The sequence below is a fragment of the Protopterus annectens genome, chromosome 6.part0 (genome assembly GCF_019279795.1).
Source record: "Protopterus annectens isolate FY-2018-M chromosome 6.part0, PAN1.0, whole genome shotgun sequence".
Classification (NCBI taxonomy): domain Eukaryota; kingdom Metazoa; phylum Chordata; order Ceratodontiformes; family Protopteridae; genus Protopterus; species Protopterus annectens.
In genome coordinates this window covers 584240019-584258124 of record NC_056737.1, presented here as the reverse complement: position 1 = coordinate 584258124, position 18106 = coordinate 584240019, and the positions used below count along the sequence as shown (strand labels likewise).

The window sequence follows — 18106 nt, the reverse complement described above, 5'->3', positions numbered from 1 at the left end:
AAGAAATTATTTGGAATGTGTGATATTATGGAAATCTGGCGCAGTTCTGTATTATTTGGTTCTAATACTTCCACCCCCACTCTACTTTTTGAAAACATAGTTTGTGATACTTAAGCTATATATACAATACTCCAGTGTGGATGTTTATACAGGAGGGAACCAGTAACTCCAAAGAGGTGAACAGCACATTTTTATTAAGAAATCATCATGGCCGCTATATATACAATACACCAATGTGGATTTTTATACAGGAGGGAACCAGTAACTCCAAAGAGGTGAACAGCACTTTTTTATCAAGAAATCATCATGGCCGCTATATATACAATACACCAATGTGGATTTTTATACAGGAGGGAACCAGTAACTCCAAAGAGGTGAACAGCACTTTTTTATCAAGAAATCATCATGGCCGGCCCCTGGATAAACTAGATTTACTAGCAATATGTCATAGGGCAAATCAACACTAGTCTAATGAGCATGAGATTTATGAGAGGCACATAGTTCAGTTTAGAGGTGTTCTTTAATTTGCGTTCTTTGCTTTCTCAAAGACATACTGTTCCTTATGGTGCAAAAGGCAACATAAGTGTCAAGTAGAAGGACACAATTAGCCACCGAAGTGCACATGATGTATTTCTGCATCTCAGTTAAAATCTGCTTAAATATATCATTGGTTGCTTAAAAATATCATCATCCTATAATGTCTTTTTATAATGCCTTTTTCCTCCCTGGGCTGACCAGACTCCTCACTATATTCTAACAAGGTGTCCTTCAGAGTTTAGGAAAACGTGTCTTAGTTTTCCATGTTATCAAACAGGGCTCTTCTACATTACTTATGCATGTGCTAATTAATAACTGTGGTTCAATACAGAGCATCCACAGTATGCATATAACCTACATCAGGCCATGAAGGGAGGAGGACCACAACCCATCTGTTCTGGTCTTCCACTCTTTTGACTAAATCTTTCTTATTACTGTTAGGGAGGTAGGTTGTCAAATATGACAGTGAGGTAATTTTCCCACCATTCCTATCACAAGCAGTATAGATTGCATTAGCAGGGTTTTTTCACTTACCACGGGACTCAACTATTTTTATCATGTCAGGAGGTAAAAGCTACTATGGGGTGTGTGGACAGCGAGAGATAACTGTGTTGTATATATGTACATATATGAATGAAAATAAAATGAATGTATATGTATAAAATATATGTGTGTAAATATATGTATACTATAACTATCTTAAAAAATACTTGTTATTTACACACATATATTTTATACATATACATTCATTTTATTTTCATTCATATATGTACATATATACAACACACTAAATATTTAACTGTTGCAGTATTCTTCAAGATAGCTATAGTGTTCTTGGTGTGTTTATGATTATGATAATGTCTTATTATAAGATAAATTTTATGTTGCTAGTTTAAATCTAGTTAATTTTCGATAAGAAGGCTGCTTTTAATCATTTTGTTTTTAATGAATGTAATTTAACATTGCCAACATTTCATTTAATGAATATTGTTATATTTATTAGAGTCTATATCAATGATACTATCATATACAGTAATATTTATTTTGGGATGCATTGTCTTTTACCGTATTGTTCAAGATATGCTGATTACTTAAGTTTTAGTCATTGTAGTGTTTCCAGTTTCAATTTATCAATTAACTAATTATTATGACTGCTATCAGTTATATAAGGCGCATGAATTTTATGTTTAGTGTTTTCGATCTGAAGAAGCTACAAGTTAGTGAAAGCGCTCATCGGTTTATATTTTAATTAATAAAGTAGTTTATGCATTATTCAGACTGTATCCAGTGGAGGTCTGCTTTATGGAGTGAACAGTACATCTCATTTGGTCACCGCTTGCTCAAACGTTTTTACTTTTTAAATATTAAGCAGTTATAACATGAAATGACTACACTAGCTAGTTGGTGTTACCATGCACATTCTAGCTGCCAGACAGAGTCCGTACATAACCCAAAGCTTCTTAGGACACGTCATTGTTAACCAAGGTATAACTCTCAGCTCAAACATAGACTGGCTTGAACCAAACCTCTTCAGACATTTGACCTGTCAAACCACCAAGAGGTCTCTCACCCACACCCACTGCAAAGGTAACCTCCATGTAAACCTTCTCCAAAGCTGACTTTGGGCTCCTAAAAACAGAGGTGGCTAACTTCACGGCACCCATGTCAATGGAAAATAGATGCATGACTGCCAAATCATACACCAATGCACTGTACAGATACATACATAAATGCATGGAACTAGCCATACCCAACAAAATCAAGACACTCTCCTCCAAAAAAAGGAAACCAATCTGGTGGTCCCCTGCCATTAATAAACTCTACAACAGAAGGAAGAAACTGTTGCAGAAAAAGGTAAAGTCCCAAGACTGGAAAAATCCCTTATTAGCCTCAACAAAAAGTTGAGATCCCTCATCAAAATCTCTAAAGCCAGCTATGAAGGCAGAATTGCGGCAGATGCTAAAAACAGCCGCAAAGCCTTCTATAGTTATATCAAAAATCTCCACAGCAATACCCAAGTTTGCTCTGAGTTACTGCACAATGGTACCTCCTATACTGAGCCAACAGATATTGCCAACATACTGGCTGACAGATTCACTGCCAGCTTTACCCCTCCACCCCAAAGGACCAATCACAATACCGGAGGAATGCCAGGCACCCAGCATTACTGCAGTACAAGTTAAAGCTGCATTGTCCAAGGCCAAGAATATAGCTTCCACTAGACCTGACAATATCCCTGGACATGTTCTACATGAGCTACAAAGTGAACTGGCATCACATCTGTGTGCCCTGCTCAATCACAGCCTCACCTCAGGCTTTGTCCCTACTGAATGGCACACTGCTCCAGTCATCCCTCTCCATAAAGGGGGAGCAACTACAGACCCTGGGAATTATTGCCCCATTAGCCTGATGAGTCTGATATGTAAGGCTATGGAGTGCATTATCATGGACCTAATTAACAAGGATATAGGGAATCTCCAAACTCTAGATCCCATGCAATTTGGTTTTGTGAAAGGTAGATCATGCCTGTTCAACCTGGTTGACTTCTTTGAGTGAGTCACCAGAGCTGTGGATGAGGGCAAGGAAGTTCATACAGCCTACCTCAATCTGGCCAAGGCCTTTGATACCATTCCCCACTCAGGAATTATTGATAAGCTCACCAAACTAGGCATCAACCCCTATATCACTAGGTGGGTTGCAAACTGGCTCACAGATAAACTCACAGTGTGAAAGTAGTGGACTCCAAGTCAGACTGCCGACCAGTCACAAGAGGAGTCCCACAGGGATCGGTCCTGGGTCCTCTCCTGTTTGGAATCTACATCTCAGAAGTACAGGCCAATGCAGATAGACTCTGGCCGACCAAGTTTGCAGACGACTGCAAGCTTGGAGTCATTATTAACACCCCAAGTGATGTAGACATCCTACAGAAAGGCACCATTGAGACCAATGACTGGTGTCAAAACCAAGGCCTTAAGCTTAATGCCAAAAAATGCATCATCATTCCCTCTGGGAAAAACTCAGTTCCCACTAATTACCACATCGATGGGAGCCCACTGAACACTGAAGGTGTTATAAGAGATCTGGGGGCACAGGTTGACAGCAACCTCTTCTTCGACCACCACATTGCCACTGTGGTCAGAAAGTCCTTCTATCTGGCACATCTCATTACCAAGGGTTTTGCATCCAGGAAGAAAGAGGTCATCATCTCTCTCTACTCTTCCCTCATTAGGCCAATCATCAAGTATAATGCCCCATCTGGCATGTACCTCACTAGACTCATGCAACAGCTGGAAAGGCCATAAAAGTACCTCCTGAAGAGGATCCTAGGCCTTAAACACATGTTGTACATAGATAAACTCAAAAAACTTCGGCTATTCTCTGTCTCATATCGTCTACTAGGAGGCGGTCTCTGCTTGGCTTACAAAGCCATGTCTGACCCAGCTCTGTTACAAATGATACATCTAAATAAATCCCAATCCCTCCACATCACACTCTCCAGAGACCTCAACCTCATTACCACAATCAACAGAACATGCTGGTGGGACAGATTCATAACCCAGAGACTGCCCATGCTCTGGCATAGACTTCTTATACATGTCAAGCAGAGCACTTCACTGTCCCACTTCAAGTAAAATCTTGATGACTGGATGGGAAATCGAAAGTTCACCCGGTGGATCACTCCAATGGCTCTACTTGATAGAGGCACTGGGAACTAACGTCGGGTGGCATGATTCCAGGGCACTTCTATGGGCTAGGCTTGAAAAGGCTCCAGGGCCATTAGCCTAGTACACACCTATGAACCTATGAAGTGTAATGGGGGAATAGAAGCAGTTAAGAGGGAAGGCAACTGCCCTTAAAGGGGGCAGACAAGGCTCCTTCAAACAGACCATCAGAATGCTCTTTTCAAGGAGGCTGAATTAATACTCCAGAGCTCCCACCCAATCCACTGTAATACTCCAGAGGTCCACCCTTGATCCAACTTAACTGCAGACAAACTGGCTTATGGGTATGGTCTGCTTGTACTCTCCAGCTGAGTTAGAAATGGCACCAAAGTTGCCTTTGTGATGCCTTTATTCAGGTGAAACCCCAACCAAAGAATAATGGTGTCTACAAACAACATAAACTTGAATATTAAGCAGTTATAACATGAAATGACTACACCAGCCAGTCAATACTACCGTGTCCAGTCCAGCTAGTGGTTAGAGCTGTGGTGCATAACTCCAAACCCCCTCAGACTTATTATGTTAACCAAGAACTTGGGGCATAATTCTCACCCCAAATATAAATTGATTGAGCCAAGCCTCTTTGGTCATTTGACCTGTCAAACCATCAATAGGCAGATGAATGTAATGGGGGAATACAAAGGGGTAAAACCATGAGACAAAGGCACATTGGCATGCCTGTGTCTGCTGTTTCCCCATCACAGGCTGTAACCCATAAGATGAAGTTTAACTGCCTAAAATAACCCACAGTGGTAATCTTAACTGTCTGATCTAAAATATTTATGAACAGACATGGTTAATTGCAAAGTGAACAAGCCAAAATCCATGCCATTCAAGTGAATTCCATCTGCATCAAAAAAGTCTTTTTCTTGCTTTGCTAAGTCACTGTGCTATATAATTTGGTAATCAATGTGTGGTGCTGCCCAAGCCACTTGATGGTTAATAAAACATCTAGACATTTCTCTAACTGAACTTTGCACTGCACCCCTGCTGTAAAATCTGGAAAGGATAGCAGACCAAAACAATACCAAGTCTGGATGCATATTAGGCATCCATGAAGGTCATATAAAACACTAGCTACTAGGCTGTTCTTTGGAACTATGGTTAAGTCATTGACCCCAAGATGGATGATCAGGGCTGTTGATAATGTTGAATGAAAAGCTAACTGGAGCCAGAGATCCAAAAGTTGGAACCATGACAATCCTGGAAAGCTGAGCCAGCAGGTTACACAATGATTCTGATCCAAGAAACTAGTGTGCCTTGGTGGCTGGATCTCCACTTGCATAGCTGTTCTTTCTATAAAACAGTGCCCCCAAATCAAAGCACCTTCTTCCTTGAAAAGTAAGACAAGAAAACGAATACCTGAAGTGATAAATAAAGGCATCAGAAAACCATCTCTCAGTCTCTTTTAACACTTTGGTTGAACAACCCTCTTCTGACAAGTCTGAGGTGGGCACTATTCATTCTGACAAGTCTGAGGTGGGCACTATTCAGAATAAATGAGAAGAATATCCACACATGGACATACCTTGGCATGACAGGGCTTTCTACAGGGGCTAATGACCTCTGGCAGGATAATGGAAATCCCGACTTTTATCAGAAGATGGGACCAGGTGATAGGCCATTGGACACTAACCTGCACTGGAAGGCTTCCCAGTGTACTGGACTGGAGATATAACAACTGGCCTTATCAAGATAAATTTGTTGCCATTTACTGGACTGGTCCATTTCAGACTTCCCTAGCCATATTAAAACAACGTTATTGCTAATAAAAATGTCATCCCAACACAAGTAGAAAAGAAGTTTACTGGTCCTAAATTCCCCTGCATACAACCAGGTAAACAAGGTATCCCAGGGGACAAAGGAGTAAAAATCATCCTCTGACCAATAAAGACCCTTAATAATGTACTCCAAAAGATAATGACCAATAGGTTTCCTTGGAACATGGGTGTACCTCTGTTGTTTTCCCCAATCGTCATCATTCTGCCACTGAGTGAGTGACTGGAAAATTGACAAGCCTCAGAAAAACATCCTAATATTACTAGGTGCATGCATACATCCTGCAACAAACACCTATGTGCTATAAAATACAAAAATAAAGAAATATCCTAGTGTCTGTGGGATTTAAGTAAATCCTATTATTAAAACAGACTGAAGGTATGATATGTAAGGATGAGGAAATCAGCTCTTCTTGGAATTCAGAGTGGTAGCTATTCTTTACTAATAAGCCAAACATCTAGAGGAATGAGCGTTCTGTAGGGAGCCACATCTGGAGCCAGCTGGCAGAATCTGGGAAACTGAAAGTAAGATAAGGTGTCAGCTATGCCACTCTGCCTGGTAATGTCTAACAATCTTTCCTCAGTCCAAAAGAAGTGCTATTTTGCTGCAAGCCACTTCCCTTTGAAATATTTACCCATACCTTTGCCTGCTGCTGGTGAAAAGCTACAACTTGAATAAAGAAACCCAGCGACTTTGCCAGAATATGACTCCATTGTATCTGAGTTAGAAGCTGTATAACAAAAACTAGTCTTCCTTAAAATGCTCAGTAATTCTCACCTCGTGGTGTTTATGTTTGTCACCCTTAAATATGTCGGATAAGTACCTGACAGAAGGCCTGCCCAAGGCAATGGCTCTGCAAGCAAAGTTTAGCAACCCATATAATAACATAGCTTCCCTGACTGGTACCTTGTGAGTTCCAAAAATGTATGAATTGAGGATCTAAGGTGTTGTACTTTGTCTTGGTGGAGCTTGAAGGCAGAGGCTCGAGCATCAATAAGAAGGCCTAGAAACATAATTGCCTGAGAGAGACCCTCCATTTTTTTCTTGGTCGAGGGAAATCTCGTTCATTGCAAAGTTGGATGAAAATTACCATGTCTTCTTAGGCCCTAGATTTCCCTTCGCCTAGTAAGATGTAATCATCTCTAAACAGTTATTGGAAATTTGTCTTGAGGCCCTTTCCTGCCAACACCAATGGAATGTGGAACTAAAGGATTCAAAAACTGTACAAGCCAGGCAACAACCCATGGGCATGGCTGGGTTGAAAAAGATATTCCTATTAAACTCAAAACTCAATAATGGCTGTTCAGTCTCTCTAATGGGCAGTGGGTGGAAAGCAGATGGGATGTCTAATTTGCATTGATGTGGATCTGCAAATTCTCTGATGGCCTGTACAACTTAATCTAGAGATGCATAGTGTACTTTGTATTGTTATTTGTCTATAAAATCACTGATGTAAAAAAACTGCTATGTGAGAAAGTTGATGAATTAGACAGAGTTGCCCTTCTTTATTCTTTGGCACTAAGCCTTTGGAGTATATTTTGTAGACAGGCTGAGGAGGTCAAGAAAATGGATAAATGATCATTCCTACTAATGTCTCTCTCAATTAACTTAAGTGCCTACTGTTCATTCCCTTTGACGGACAGCAGGTTCATAACTACCTTGGAATTCAAAAACACCAAAGACTGAATAGTGAAGCCTGAGGAAAACCCTTTCATAAGAAAAGAGGCTGCCTTCTTATCAGGATAATGTGAAGGTGGGTGGCAAGCTTATGTACACTGACTGGTGAATGTGAAGGTCTGAGGCTGAAACTGACCCTACAAAAGATTATTTATTTCACCATGAAAAGGATGCCTGCCTTTGACCGGGTATGTACTGTCTCTAGATGGGATCTTTATCAGTTAAAGGTGTGGTGAGGTTTGTAGTAAATTGACCTGATTTCACCCAACACATAGCAGAAGGGTGATTTTTCCCACAGCAGGAGCAAAGGTGGGTAAACCTGCATGAACGCCATGAAAATTTCCCATTGTTGAAAGCCCAAAAAATGCAACCTTCAACTGGTTCTTGGAAAGGAAGTCATTGTCCAGGGAATTATGCTTGCCCATCATAATGCTGAGTCAAATATCTGGGTGCTGCTAAACCCACCTAAGGGTCTTGTCTGTGGCTTTTATTTTCCTGAACCTTTGGTAACACCAAGACCAAGCTACCCCTCTCAACATATGTGGTGGGATTCCTGAACATATAGAAAATAATTTAAAAGAATGAAGGCTTGGCTCAGGTCTTTTTCAATGAATAGCCATGAGGACCACAAAACCTAGAACTTAATTGTCCCAGTTCCTTTTTACTGTCTAGGCTGTAGCCCTTTTTACCAAGGATGGTGAGGGCTGCAACTAGCTCTTTAGATTCATAACTGTCAGTCTCAAGAATTCTCTTAATGCCTTCTGTTTCAACTAAATCAAAGATATCCATGAAATCACCCCTAATGGCTTTCTCTTTGATAGTTAAGGGAACATGGGCCTTAATGTCTGACCCCAGAAGGGTGGATCTAGTACGGCCATCCATGCCCATGGGGTCCAGAAACTGAGCTAAGTTGAGGTTTCAGACATGTAACCCATTATCCTTGAAAGCGGGGGGGGGGGGCATTCAAGGCCTGTGCTATCAGTGAAGAAGAAGAAACCAGGCCTGGACAAGATTTTTGGATACCTTGGGCAGTACTGGTGAATGCGAACAGTGCGGCTCCAAAGTTTCTTTCTAAAACTGTCCAAAATCCTAGATCTACCCTCAAAAGGCAACAAGATTAAAATCTCTGTCAAGTAATATTCTACTAATTGGTCCCTAACAGACAAGGGAATCCCTAACTCAACAACCTAATCATTACCTTCCGATTCTTGAATGACCTCTGGGACTGGTACTGGTGTATCTGCAGAGCTATGAGTGTCCTTCTGAATCCTATATGTATTTTTTTTTTCTTTTTTGCTGTGGCAACATCATTTGAAGCTTTCACCTCTAAGGATGGTTGAGGTTTCTTCCTGCTAAGCAGGGTTCCTTCTTGTTAATCAGCCACCTCCAATATGAAAAAAGGCCTTGAGCCTCAAGAGTTAGTTGTTGCTCTCTATCCTTCAAAACATGCAGGGAGGGAATACCTATAAGAAAAATGGGTGAAATGTTACCGCATTGAAAACTGTCAAGAACTTCAGAATAAATTTACTGAAACAATAAATGATCTAGACCATGATTCATAAAAAAAAAAAAAAAAAAAAAGAGGGGACCCACCTGACTATGACTAGCATAGTTACAATGTACTTGCAACAACTATGTGATCGTTACAAAAGCAAAATTACTTAACTTAAAGGAATAAAGATGACAACTGTTTATAAGTTTGTGGGGTTCTAAATTATTCACTAGCCTACCTATCCTACCACACAAGGCTAACAACAATGAGAGTTCACACCTTTCCTTACTTCTGTGATACTTGGATGCCTGGCTACTTCTGAATAAGATAGACTGGAGCCATCAAAATTACCCCCCCCCCCACCCTCCCTGAACTGAGTACTCTTCCTCCAGTTCTAATACCTTATTATAAAGCTGACTTTCTAGTAAATTTGCTGTGGGTAATCACGTAACTCATAATAGCGGTGTAAATAAATAAATAACAACACTGCAATAACTTTAATGCAAAGAAAAAACAAGTGATTAATAGGGAGAAGTCAGCCTGCAAGAACTACTCCATATTTTGTAGTGAAATTATTCTAACTTATTTATTTATTTTTTTATTTAGTTATTTATCTCTGTTTTTGTATAGGAAAGATGAAGGCGAGCAACAAACATATTTCTCAACTTCTAAGCTTCAAGAAATCTGGACAAAACTAAAACATAATGGGGGGAATGCCCAAATTCAGGATGACATTTTAAATATTGCTCTTATAAAATAAGAAAGCTGCTAGAATAAGAAGTAATCTTTCAGCATGCATATTCTGAAGTATATGATATCAAAATGACTAAAATATGTTGGCACTCACCGACATGCCAAAAAAAAAGATGAAAACACAAAAGAAGTTTTTGAAAATCACTCTTCTCTTTAAAAATTATTTTTGCAGGGAGGGTAAGGCCTCCTGCACCCCTGAATTTATATATATCAACTCTGAGATTGCCATACTTCAGAGAAAAGGGAATATTCAGAGAAATGGCATGTTGGACTTAATATATAAGTCTGATCTTTCAGCCTATCCGTCTCTGTGTTTCGGGACTTGATTAGGCAGGTCACAACATTTCAAATGGTTGCCTGTAAAAACTGCAATGTATATCATTATTTAGTGACTTCACACCTCAATGATTTGCCAGAAAGGCTGAGATTTTATCTGGAATGAGTAAAATATGAAGCAAAATCTGTACATTCTGCAAAAATCTGAACTGTTAATAGGTAGACACAAGGGGAATGCGACTATTACTTGACAAAGAAGAAGCTCTGCATCCCTTTGTGCTGTGGATGTTCCACAACACTGATACATTTAACAGAAAGCACATCAAACCTCTCTTCATGCAGAAGCACTGACAATAGAAGCCACCCTTTGTGGAGAGATTTAATAATCTTAATAACTTAAAAACTCTAGTAGCAGATTTATAGACTAATGTACTTACTAAAAAAAAAGATATAAATGTTGTTTATACATGCTTGTATATGATTATAATCCCTATATTGTAACTACCTTTAAACTTCTGTAAATACTTGCTGATATGATATTTACTTGCAACTGATGCATGATGTATGATTGATGTTCCTTTTACACTCTGTATATATTTGCTCTTATGACATTGACACCATGTCTTGTAATTCACTCTAAGAGATTTTCTCCCTGGGCCTCCACTGAAAATGGGTCTCTGACCCAGTGGACTTTCCTGGTTAACAAATGTCAACAAATCAATAAATGTCAATAAATAAATAAATAGAAAATATGCTAGGGTAACAGGTTAAGCATTAGAATGCTTTCCCTGAAATTCTAAGTCTGAAGCATTAATGTATACCTTCATCTGAGCCTTCCAGCCTCATTGATTTGCCAGAACCATAGACCTTATGAAAACACAAAACATGCAGCAAAACCGAATCCAGCTGCTGAACATCTGCTTTGCCCCTTAACCTTATAGCACAAAATTCAAACAAGACAAAACAATGTCGGGACAACAGACCAACACAGGGATGGATTTTAATGACTTCTCTTACAACTTAGAAGGTTGCTAGAGTAGAAGTTACGCATTAACATACATTTTTGTGGGATGTGCAGCCTGAAACTCATTTGTCTGTCATTATATCTTAATCTTCATTCACAGAGATTTGCCAGAAGTCTCAACAATTTTTATATGCATATATTATTTTGAGGAACAGCAAAACTATAACCTGAAATCTTTATAGTCTGTGAAAATCTGGACCCTGAGCCCAAAACAACTACTTTAGTTACTAAAACTAAAATGAAAAACAAAAAACAAACAGCAATAATATATAAATAAATGACTAATTAAAAAATGCTCACTTGGCTCAAACCTGGAGCAACTACACTAAAGCCCAAGACCTTACCCCATGTCCAATCCACAATAAAATTAACTAGTGTCAAAACTTCCAAATACCTTACCGAACTGGTCGCTGGTGGATGGCTCCATGAAAATTATCATGTTTTACTTCTGCAGCTTTCTCCTTCAAGCTGACCATTGGAATGCACTTCTCAGAGGAAGGAGGAGGCTTAAGTATTACTTCAGACCTCCACTCCAGATCCAACTCGCCCCTGGACAAACTGACTTAAGTGTCAGATCTGCTTAGACATAGGCATGCACAGTCACCTCACTGTCACAGTCTGGCATGGTGCTTTATACCATGCTTCCCTTTACAGGTTCGTATATAACTTAATTTAGTATGCAAAATGCAGCACTTACATAGAATATATGTCTATTAAGTTGCCATCATAATAGAACAAAAAAGCATATTTATTATATACATTTATTTTTCTATAAAAAATATTTATTTCATTTTGGCACACACCATGGCTCAAACTCCAAAATATGAAGTGTCCAAAGTGTTGGGGTCAAATTCAGGGTTCAAATGAATTTACATCTTTAAGAAAGATTGCACTCAAGTGAACTGTGTGTGTACGTTGACTTCTTACACTAAACACTTAGTTGCTTTGTATAAAACCATATGAGAGTGAAGGGTGCCAATGTGTTTTGACTTCTATCAGGATTTGAATTCTTAACAAAATTAAGAGTTTTGAAATCTCTAGTAAACTAGATTAGTGAAATTAAACTGCACATCAGAAGGTATGATATATTGCTAAAAACACTAGTCACTGGCTCTTACTACATGCCAGCTAGTAACAATCCATTCACAGCACTGACCACTAATTACAACCATGATGCTTATATTTGTACAGAAAAAGAAATCTTTAGGCATGCCCTAAAATAGTACTTTAAAGATTACCTTGAATAAAAGTGGAACAAGGAAACTTAAATGCTTTAGTTGTAATTACTCTATAACTTAAACACATTAGAAATGCCATGTTTTGTTTACAAAGTTAGAGTAACTGCTAATTGACAGATACTTAAAATTCCTGCATATTTTCCTTTGAATCAGATGAATATATTCTAGCTGACAGCTTATAAGCTAATTTAGATATCATGCTGTAGAATGACCATTATGCAATAAACAGATATTAACATTCAAAAACACACACACTGATTGGATAGCCCAATCAGTTTGCTTATGGTAAATCCTAAATTACCTACAGAAAAATGTTCAGTAGTGTGCCACAGAGATATTTACTTTTTCAGCACCAAACTCACGCAGCACAATATGTTCACTTTCAATGCATAAAGCAGTGTAAAAAAACAACAAAAAAGCCTACGGTTAACTGAACTATGCCACTATGAGTGCTAGTTGCCCACTACTAAAATGCCCTGTGCAAACAAGGGCAAAATGCACTAGATTAATATGTTTTTAAATTGCTTTAATGTCCTTAAGGACAGAATGACAAGGCAATACATTCCAGAAGATCTAAGTATAATTCTTAGGAATGGACTGGCATTCTAAGGTTTTATGTATAGAGGAAGGTCTACACATAACCTCCTAAAATCTTTATTAAGAGCTGTAAAGGGAAAATGACATAGGCACTAAAAGTAGATGCCAAGTACTGACTTTTACAGATATGTTACTGTAAAAGTATGCAATGTTGCATTATAACTTTTATTTCGTTTCTGTAAGTGATAGATATATGTTCTGAATGAAGTACATATTCAAAACACACGCTCATGATATATGAAGTGGACTTATTTCGTCAATGCCTACCACATTCAAGCTGGAATTTCCCTATCCCACCATCTTCTCTGACGGCCACATAATAGAAGAACAGAAACAGAATTTAAATGTATTTTTGTGGTGAGGGGCTGTGCCCCTACAGCCCTGATTTAAGTGGTTCTGCCCAATACCCAAATATGTAAATATAATATTTCTCAAATAACTCCAACATAAAACAAAAGGAAGTACAAATTATCTTTTCTCCAAGTCAGTGTAATCTGGGTGGTAGAATACATAAGGCGTAGGTTTCAGCCCCCTGCAAAAAATATGCATTACAATTCATCTCAGACTAATAAGTGAAGATGCTTTACTTGGAAGCAAGAACAAAAATCTGTGTTAGAGGATGCTGCATAATTTAAACAATTCAATATGTCCATAAAATGACCCTTCCCTGGAAATATGTTAGCACCCCTTCAACCCAGAGAAACATTTAAAATAGAATACATTATGTGAAGATGGTGTGAACATCTTTGCAATTAAAATGACCAAATAAGTGCACTTGCTGCCGAGTAACATTTATGTCTTTGATAATTTTGCTTCAGAATGTCGCACTGCTTCAATATACAGTGTCATAACAGCACCAAATAATAGTATAATAATAATAGCAACAGTAGCACCAAAAAGCCTACCTAGCCATTAGCAAACTAACTTTTCTGCCATCCATTTTCACAACAAACATTTATATATCATATATACCTGATAAACTCATTAAATATTGGAGTATATTTAAAAAAAAACTAAATATGATAATTATTTGAATTAAATGCATTTTCTGCCATCTAAAATATTATACAAGTTACAAAAGACAGTTTTTAAAGGAGTGGACTGACATTCTTACACTGAAGATAACATCATTTCCATGTAATTACTGTTAATATGGAATTCAGTATGCAATATTTATTTAATTTAATTTTGTTTACTAGAATAGAACACTTATCAAACAATGACTAATTACATGCTCAGTCCATATATATATATATATATATATATATATATATATATATATATATATATATATATATATATATATATAAAGCTATATGGCTAAATATCAAATAAACTCATAAGGAATTCTGAAATAGGACATGGTTATTTTTAGCCAGGAAAAAACATTAGGATTTGAATGTCCCTTAGAAATTTATGAACTGAGAAGTTTTAAAACTTTGATTTTTCTATGAGATTGTATTCAAGTGCACAGAAAAAAGCTATGGAATAGGAATATACTGCCATTATGCAATCAGGCTTAAAGAGCTTTCATGCTCATCCAGCCCTGTGATACCTTAAAACTTCCTCCATCCCTCCTGGGTACCTTTAGATATGACACTTCACTAGCTGAGCCTCTGCAGTCCTTAGGACGTTGACCTTGTTGTGGTTCAGTATTTAACCCTATGAGGTAAGGCAACAGCAAGGGCAGAGCTAGGGACTATCATACTTATGGCGTGCACTCATATCCCTAACCATATATGTGGCCTGTGTAATAAGGTGGGGTGATCATTGCCACCCTCTGTTTTGCCCTGAGATGTCCTATATGGCTTTTGGTCTATACTATATATTACATTGGCATTAGGTTCCCCAAGCCATCCCTATGAAAAGACAGCTGGTCATTGGCCATGTCAAACAATATCTCCCCACTCCCCAGCAAGTCCTACCAGCAGCTTCAATCTACTTCTGAACCTCTGTCTTTGGCAACACATGTTCCCTGCCTTTGTGCTACTGAGCCATAAAATATGCATATCCATTTTGGAGATGAATCACTTTGATTACAAGGAACAAATAAAAACAGATAAAAATGTCAGGACAGGGTTACAACCCATTCAACTAGTCATATCTATACAGGCCCAGGTAGGTACATACTTTTCAGCAGGAATTATTGATTGAATCAGACAGCTTCAAAATGTTATCAAAATAAAGGTAAATCTTAAATTTTCAGTTTATATTTTGAACCAATCTTTAATCAACAAACTAGCGCATAGCTTACAAGAGTAAATTTTTGTCAATTTTATATTCACTTTACATAAAACACAAGACTTCCATGATATGCACCCATATTAATGGATTCCTACCTGGAAGGAGGTGGTTGGTTGTATACTAACATTGGCATGATTCCATTGACTTCCCTGGTTACCACTTAAAGTCCAGACTGGGCTGTCTAGTGTTGTTTGTCCTTTCAACTGAAGATAAACATTTAGGGTGTCTAAAACAGAAATACAACAAATATTCTTTGAGAAAATATGTTCTCAATAAACACATTTTAATCATAATAATTTCACTGAAGACAAGTAGCTGTGACATACAACTGGCAATTTTGTTCTGTTCACTATAGCTCTATGAACGGAAGATCAGACAGAACCAGTCATTTCACTTTAGATAAACCAGTGCCTAATGTCACTGATAACTGTATTCAATGCACTCTTTCTGATTTAGGTGCTAGCAAGACACACAATAGTGATTCCAGCAAAATAAGGTATGCATTGTTGTCAATGTTAACAATTACTTGAATCCTTCATTCAAACATTGTTACAGAGAGAAAGACAGAAGTGAGTTCTAAAGGATTAAATACAGAAACATAGATACTAATGCCATGCAAGGACTACTGAACAACCTAGTTTGCCCATTTCCCTATACTTTGAATGAGTTTGATATTCTCTTTAGAAAACGGGCAACTTCCTTTGTTCTTTGACCCTGCAGGTAGCATCTTGAATTCTGGCATGGTAGTCACTTAAATGATTACACTATGGCTTCCACAGACGATTCACAGTGCCATCTCTGATATTACTGTTTTACTTATGTAAACTCTCTGATGATAATAATCATACATGTTTTCATACATATACATCTGTATTCCTCACTCAGGAATACACAGCTGATTATAATCTGCTATTACAGCAATCACTGCACTAAGAATTAGATGTGTTGAATAAGAATTGATTACTATTTGCACTGAAAAGCAATGGAAAATCATTATAAAGAAAAAGGTAAAGAAAGGCTATAATAATATTTCGAGAACTTAAGAAGAATGCTTAGTTTGGATTAAACAAGAGAGGGGTTCTTAGCAGGGATAAATCAGTTTTAATAACTTTGCACACCTCCTTGGTTAGATTAGTATGAGAAAAATGCTTGCTACTATCATTGCTTAAACTCTAAACAAATAACCTTTTGTATAGGAAAATACATAACATTTTCTTATTTTTTTTTACCTTACTACTACCTGAGATGTGACTCTGTTCCTTATGAGATGCTTGCATTAGCCTTGGCAGTTAGCATTTCATTAAAAAGATTAAAACCATCTTATGCTACTTGCAAAAATAAACAATTTGAACAAAAGAAAATGTTGTACTAGTATAAACAATTTGAACAAGAGAAAATGTTGTACAAGTATACTGGATAAAGACATCTACATGACACTATAACATCTAAGTAACCCAGGTTAAGCAGAAAATGGGCAGTCAGACTTACCCATCAGAATTATGAAATGTGTATCTGGCAAACATTTATAGATTGTATCGGCATACTGCTATGAACCGTAAGGAATATAAAAAGTAAAATATTGGTAGAAGAAGCCTGATCTGATCACTGAAATCTCCTATATACATTTCCCTTCAGAATGCAGAATTCTCCATCTTTTTTGACAAGCTGGTCTTTGTTTCACAGTTACAAAACAAACATCTTCATTCACCCTATATCCATACTAATTTGCTTTACACCTATAAATGGTATTCCTGAGCATTTTCATTAACTTCATTGCTAAATCCTACTTAAGACAATTACTGCATATTTCCTCCATAAACATTCTGAAATGTATTATCTTCAACCTTGAGTCACTCCTCGTAGGCCTCTTTTTCTTAAGTTTTTTTTTTTTAATCTGGATTCACCCATCCTTTCTCTGACTGTACACTTCTTCCAATTTAGTATACTAAAGAACTCAAAAATCTCTTGGCACAAGGTAAATGAAATAAGTTGAACTGGATACCAGTGCTGTACAGAACACACACATTCATTGCCCTCGCAAGTCCTTCCTATATTTGTTTAATCCACTGAAATATTGCAGAGATCATATTTCAAAATGATTCATAAAAATACATATAAAATAAACCACTTTCTCCTATCTTTTGCTGTTCTTTTTCCCCTGTTTTTCAGCACAGCAGCTTTTCCTAAGGAACTATCTGTCTCTGAAATCAATATATTTTTTCACAGATTGGTTTAAAATATAGGAATCCCTCAAATGTCTTCCAGTTCTCTCATAATGGGTAGCAATTCAACATTGAACTTTTCCTGACATAAATATGATCTTTCTTTGAAAAAAAAATGTTTTTCCTTTCAAAGTATGATGATACTGGGTTAACCTTTTGATTCATCTTCCTTAAGTCATCCCACTCACTGCCATCTATGCATCAAATATTCCAGAGGTACTTGAAGAACCACTGCCATTTTAGCTGGGAATAAATCTTAACATAAATGGCTACATCGAGTGACTGCAGTTTAATTTCCCAACCCAATGTAAGCTGTCCATACTTCCAAACATACAGTATAACTTAAATAAATTGTTATCCTTGAAAAAAAAAAGTTACATTTCCAACTGATTAATTTTCTTCTTGTTCTAACGGGCTTGTAAAACTGAAATAGGTCTTTTCAAGTAATACAGCTAAATATGTCTCCAAATCCTGAAATGATACAGGGAACAAGAAATATTTTTACCATAAAACATCCCTCAGTAATATGGTTGCAGACATTGAAT

At 37.5% G+C, this 18106-nt stretch overlaps 1 protein-coding gene across 1 annotated transcript in view; it reads right to left on the bottom strand.

Moving 5' to 3' along the window:
- MDGA2 (MAM domain containing glycosylphosphatidylinositol anchor 2) overlaps nt 1-18106 on the bottom strand; it is a 4933289-nt gene that overhangs the window by 322727 nt on the left and 4592456 nt on the right. The window contains exon 15 of the mRNA XM_044074257.1: nt 15435-15565. Within this exon, the coding sequence (XP_043930192.1) occupies nt 15435-15565 (131 nt within the window). The remainder of the gene's footprint in view (nt 1-15434; nt 15566-18106) is intronic.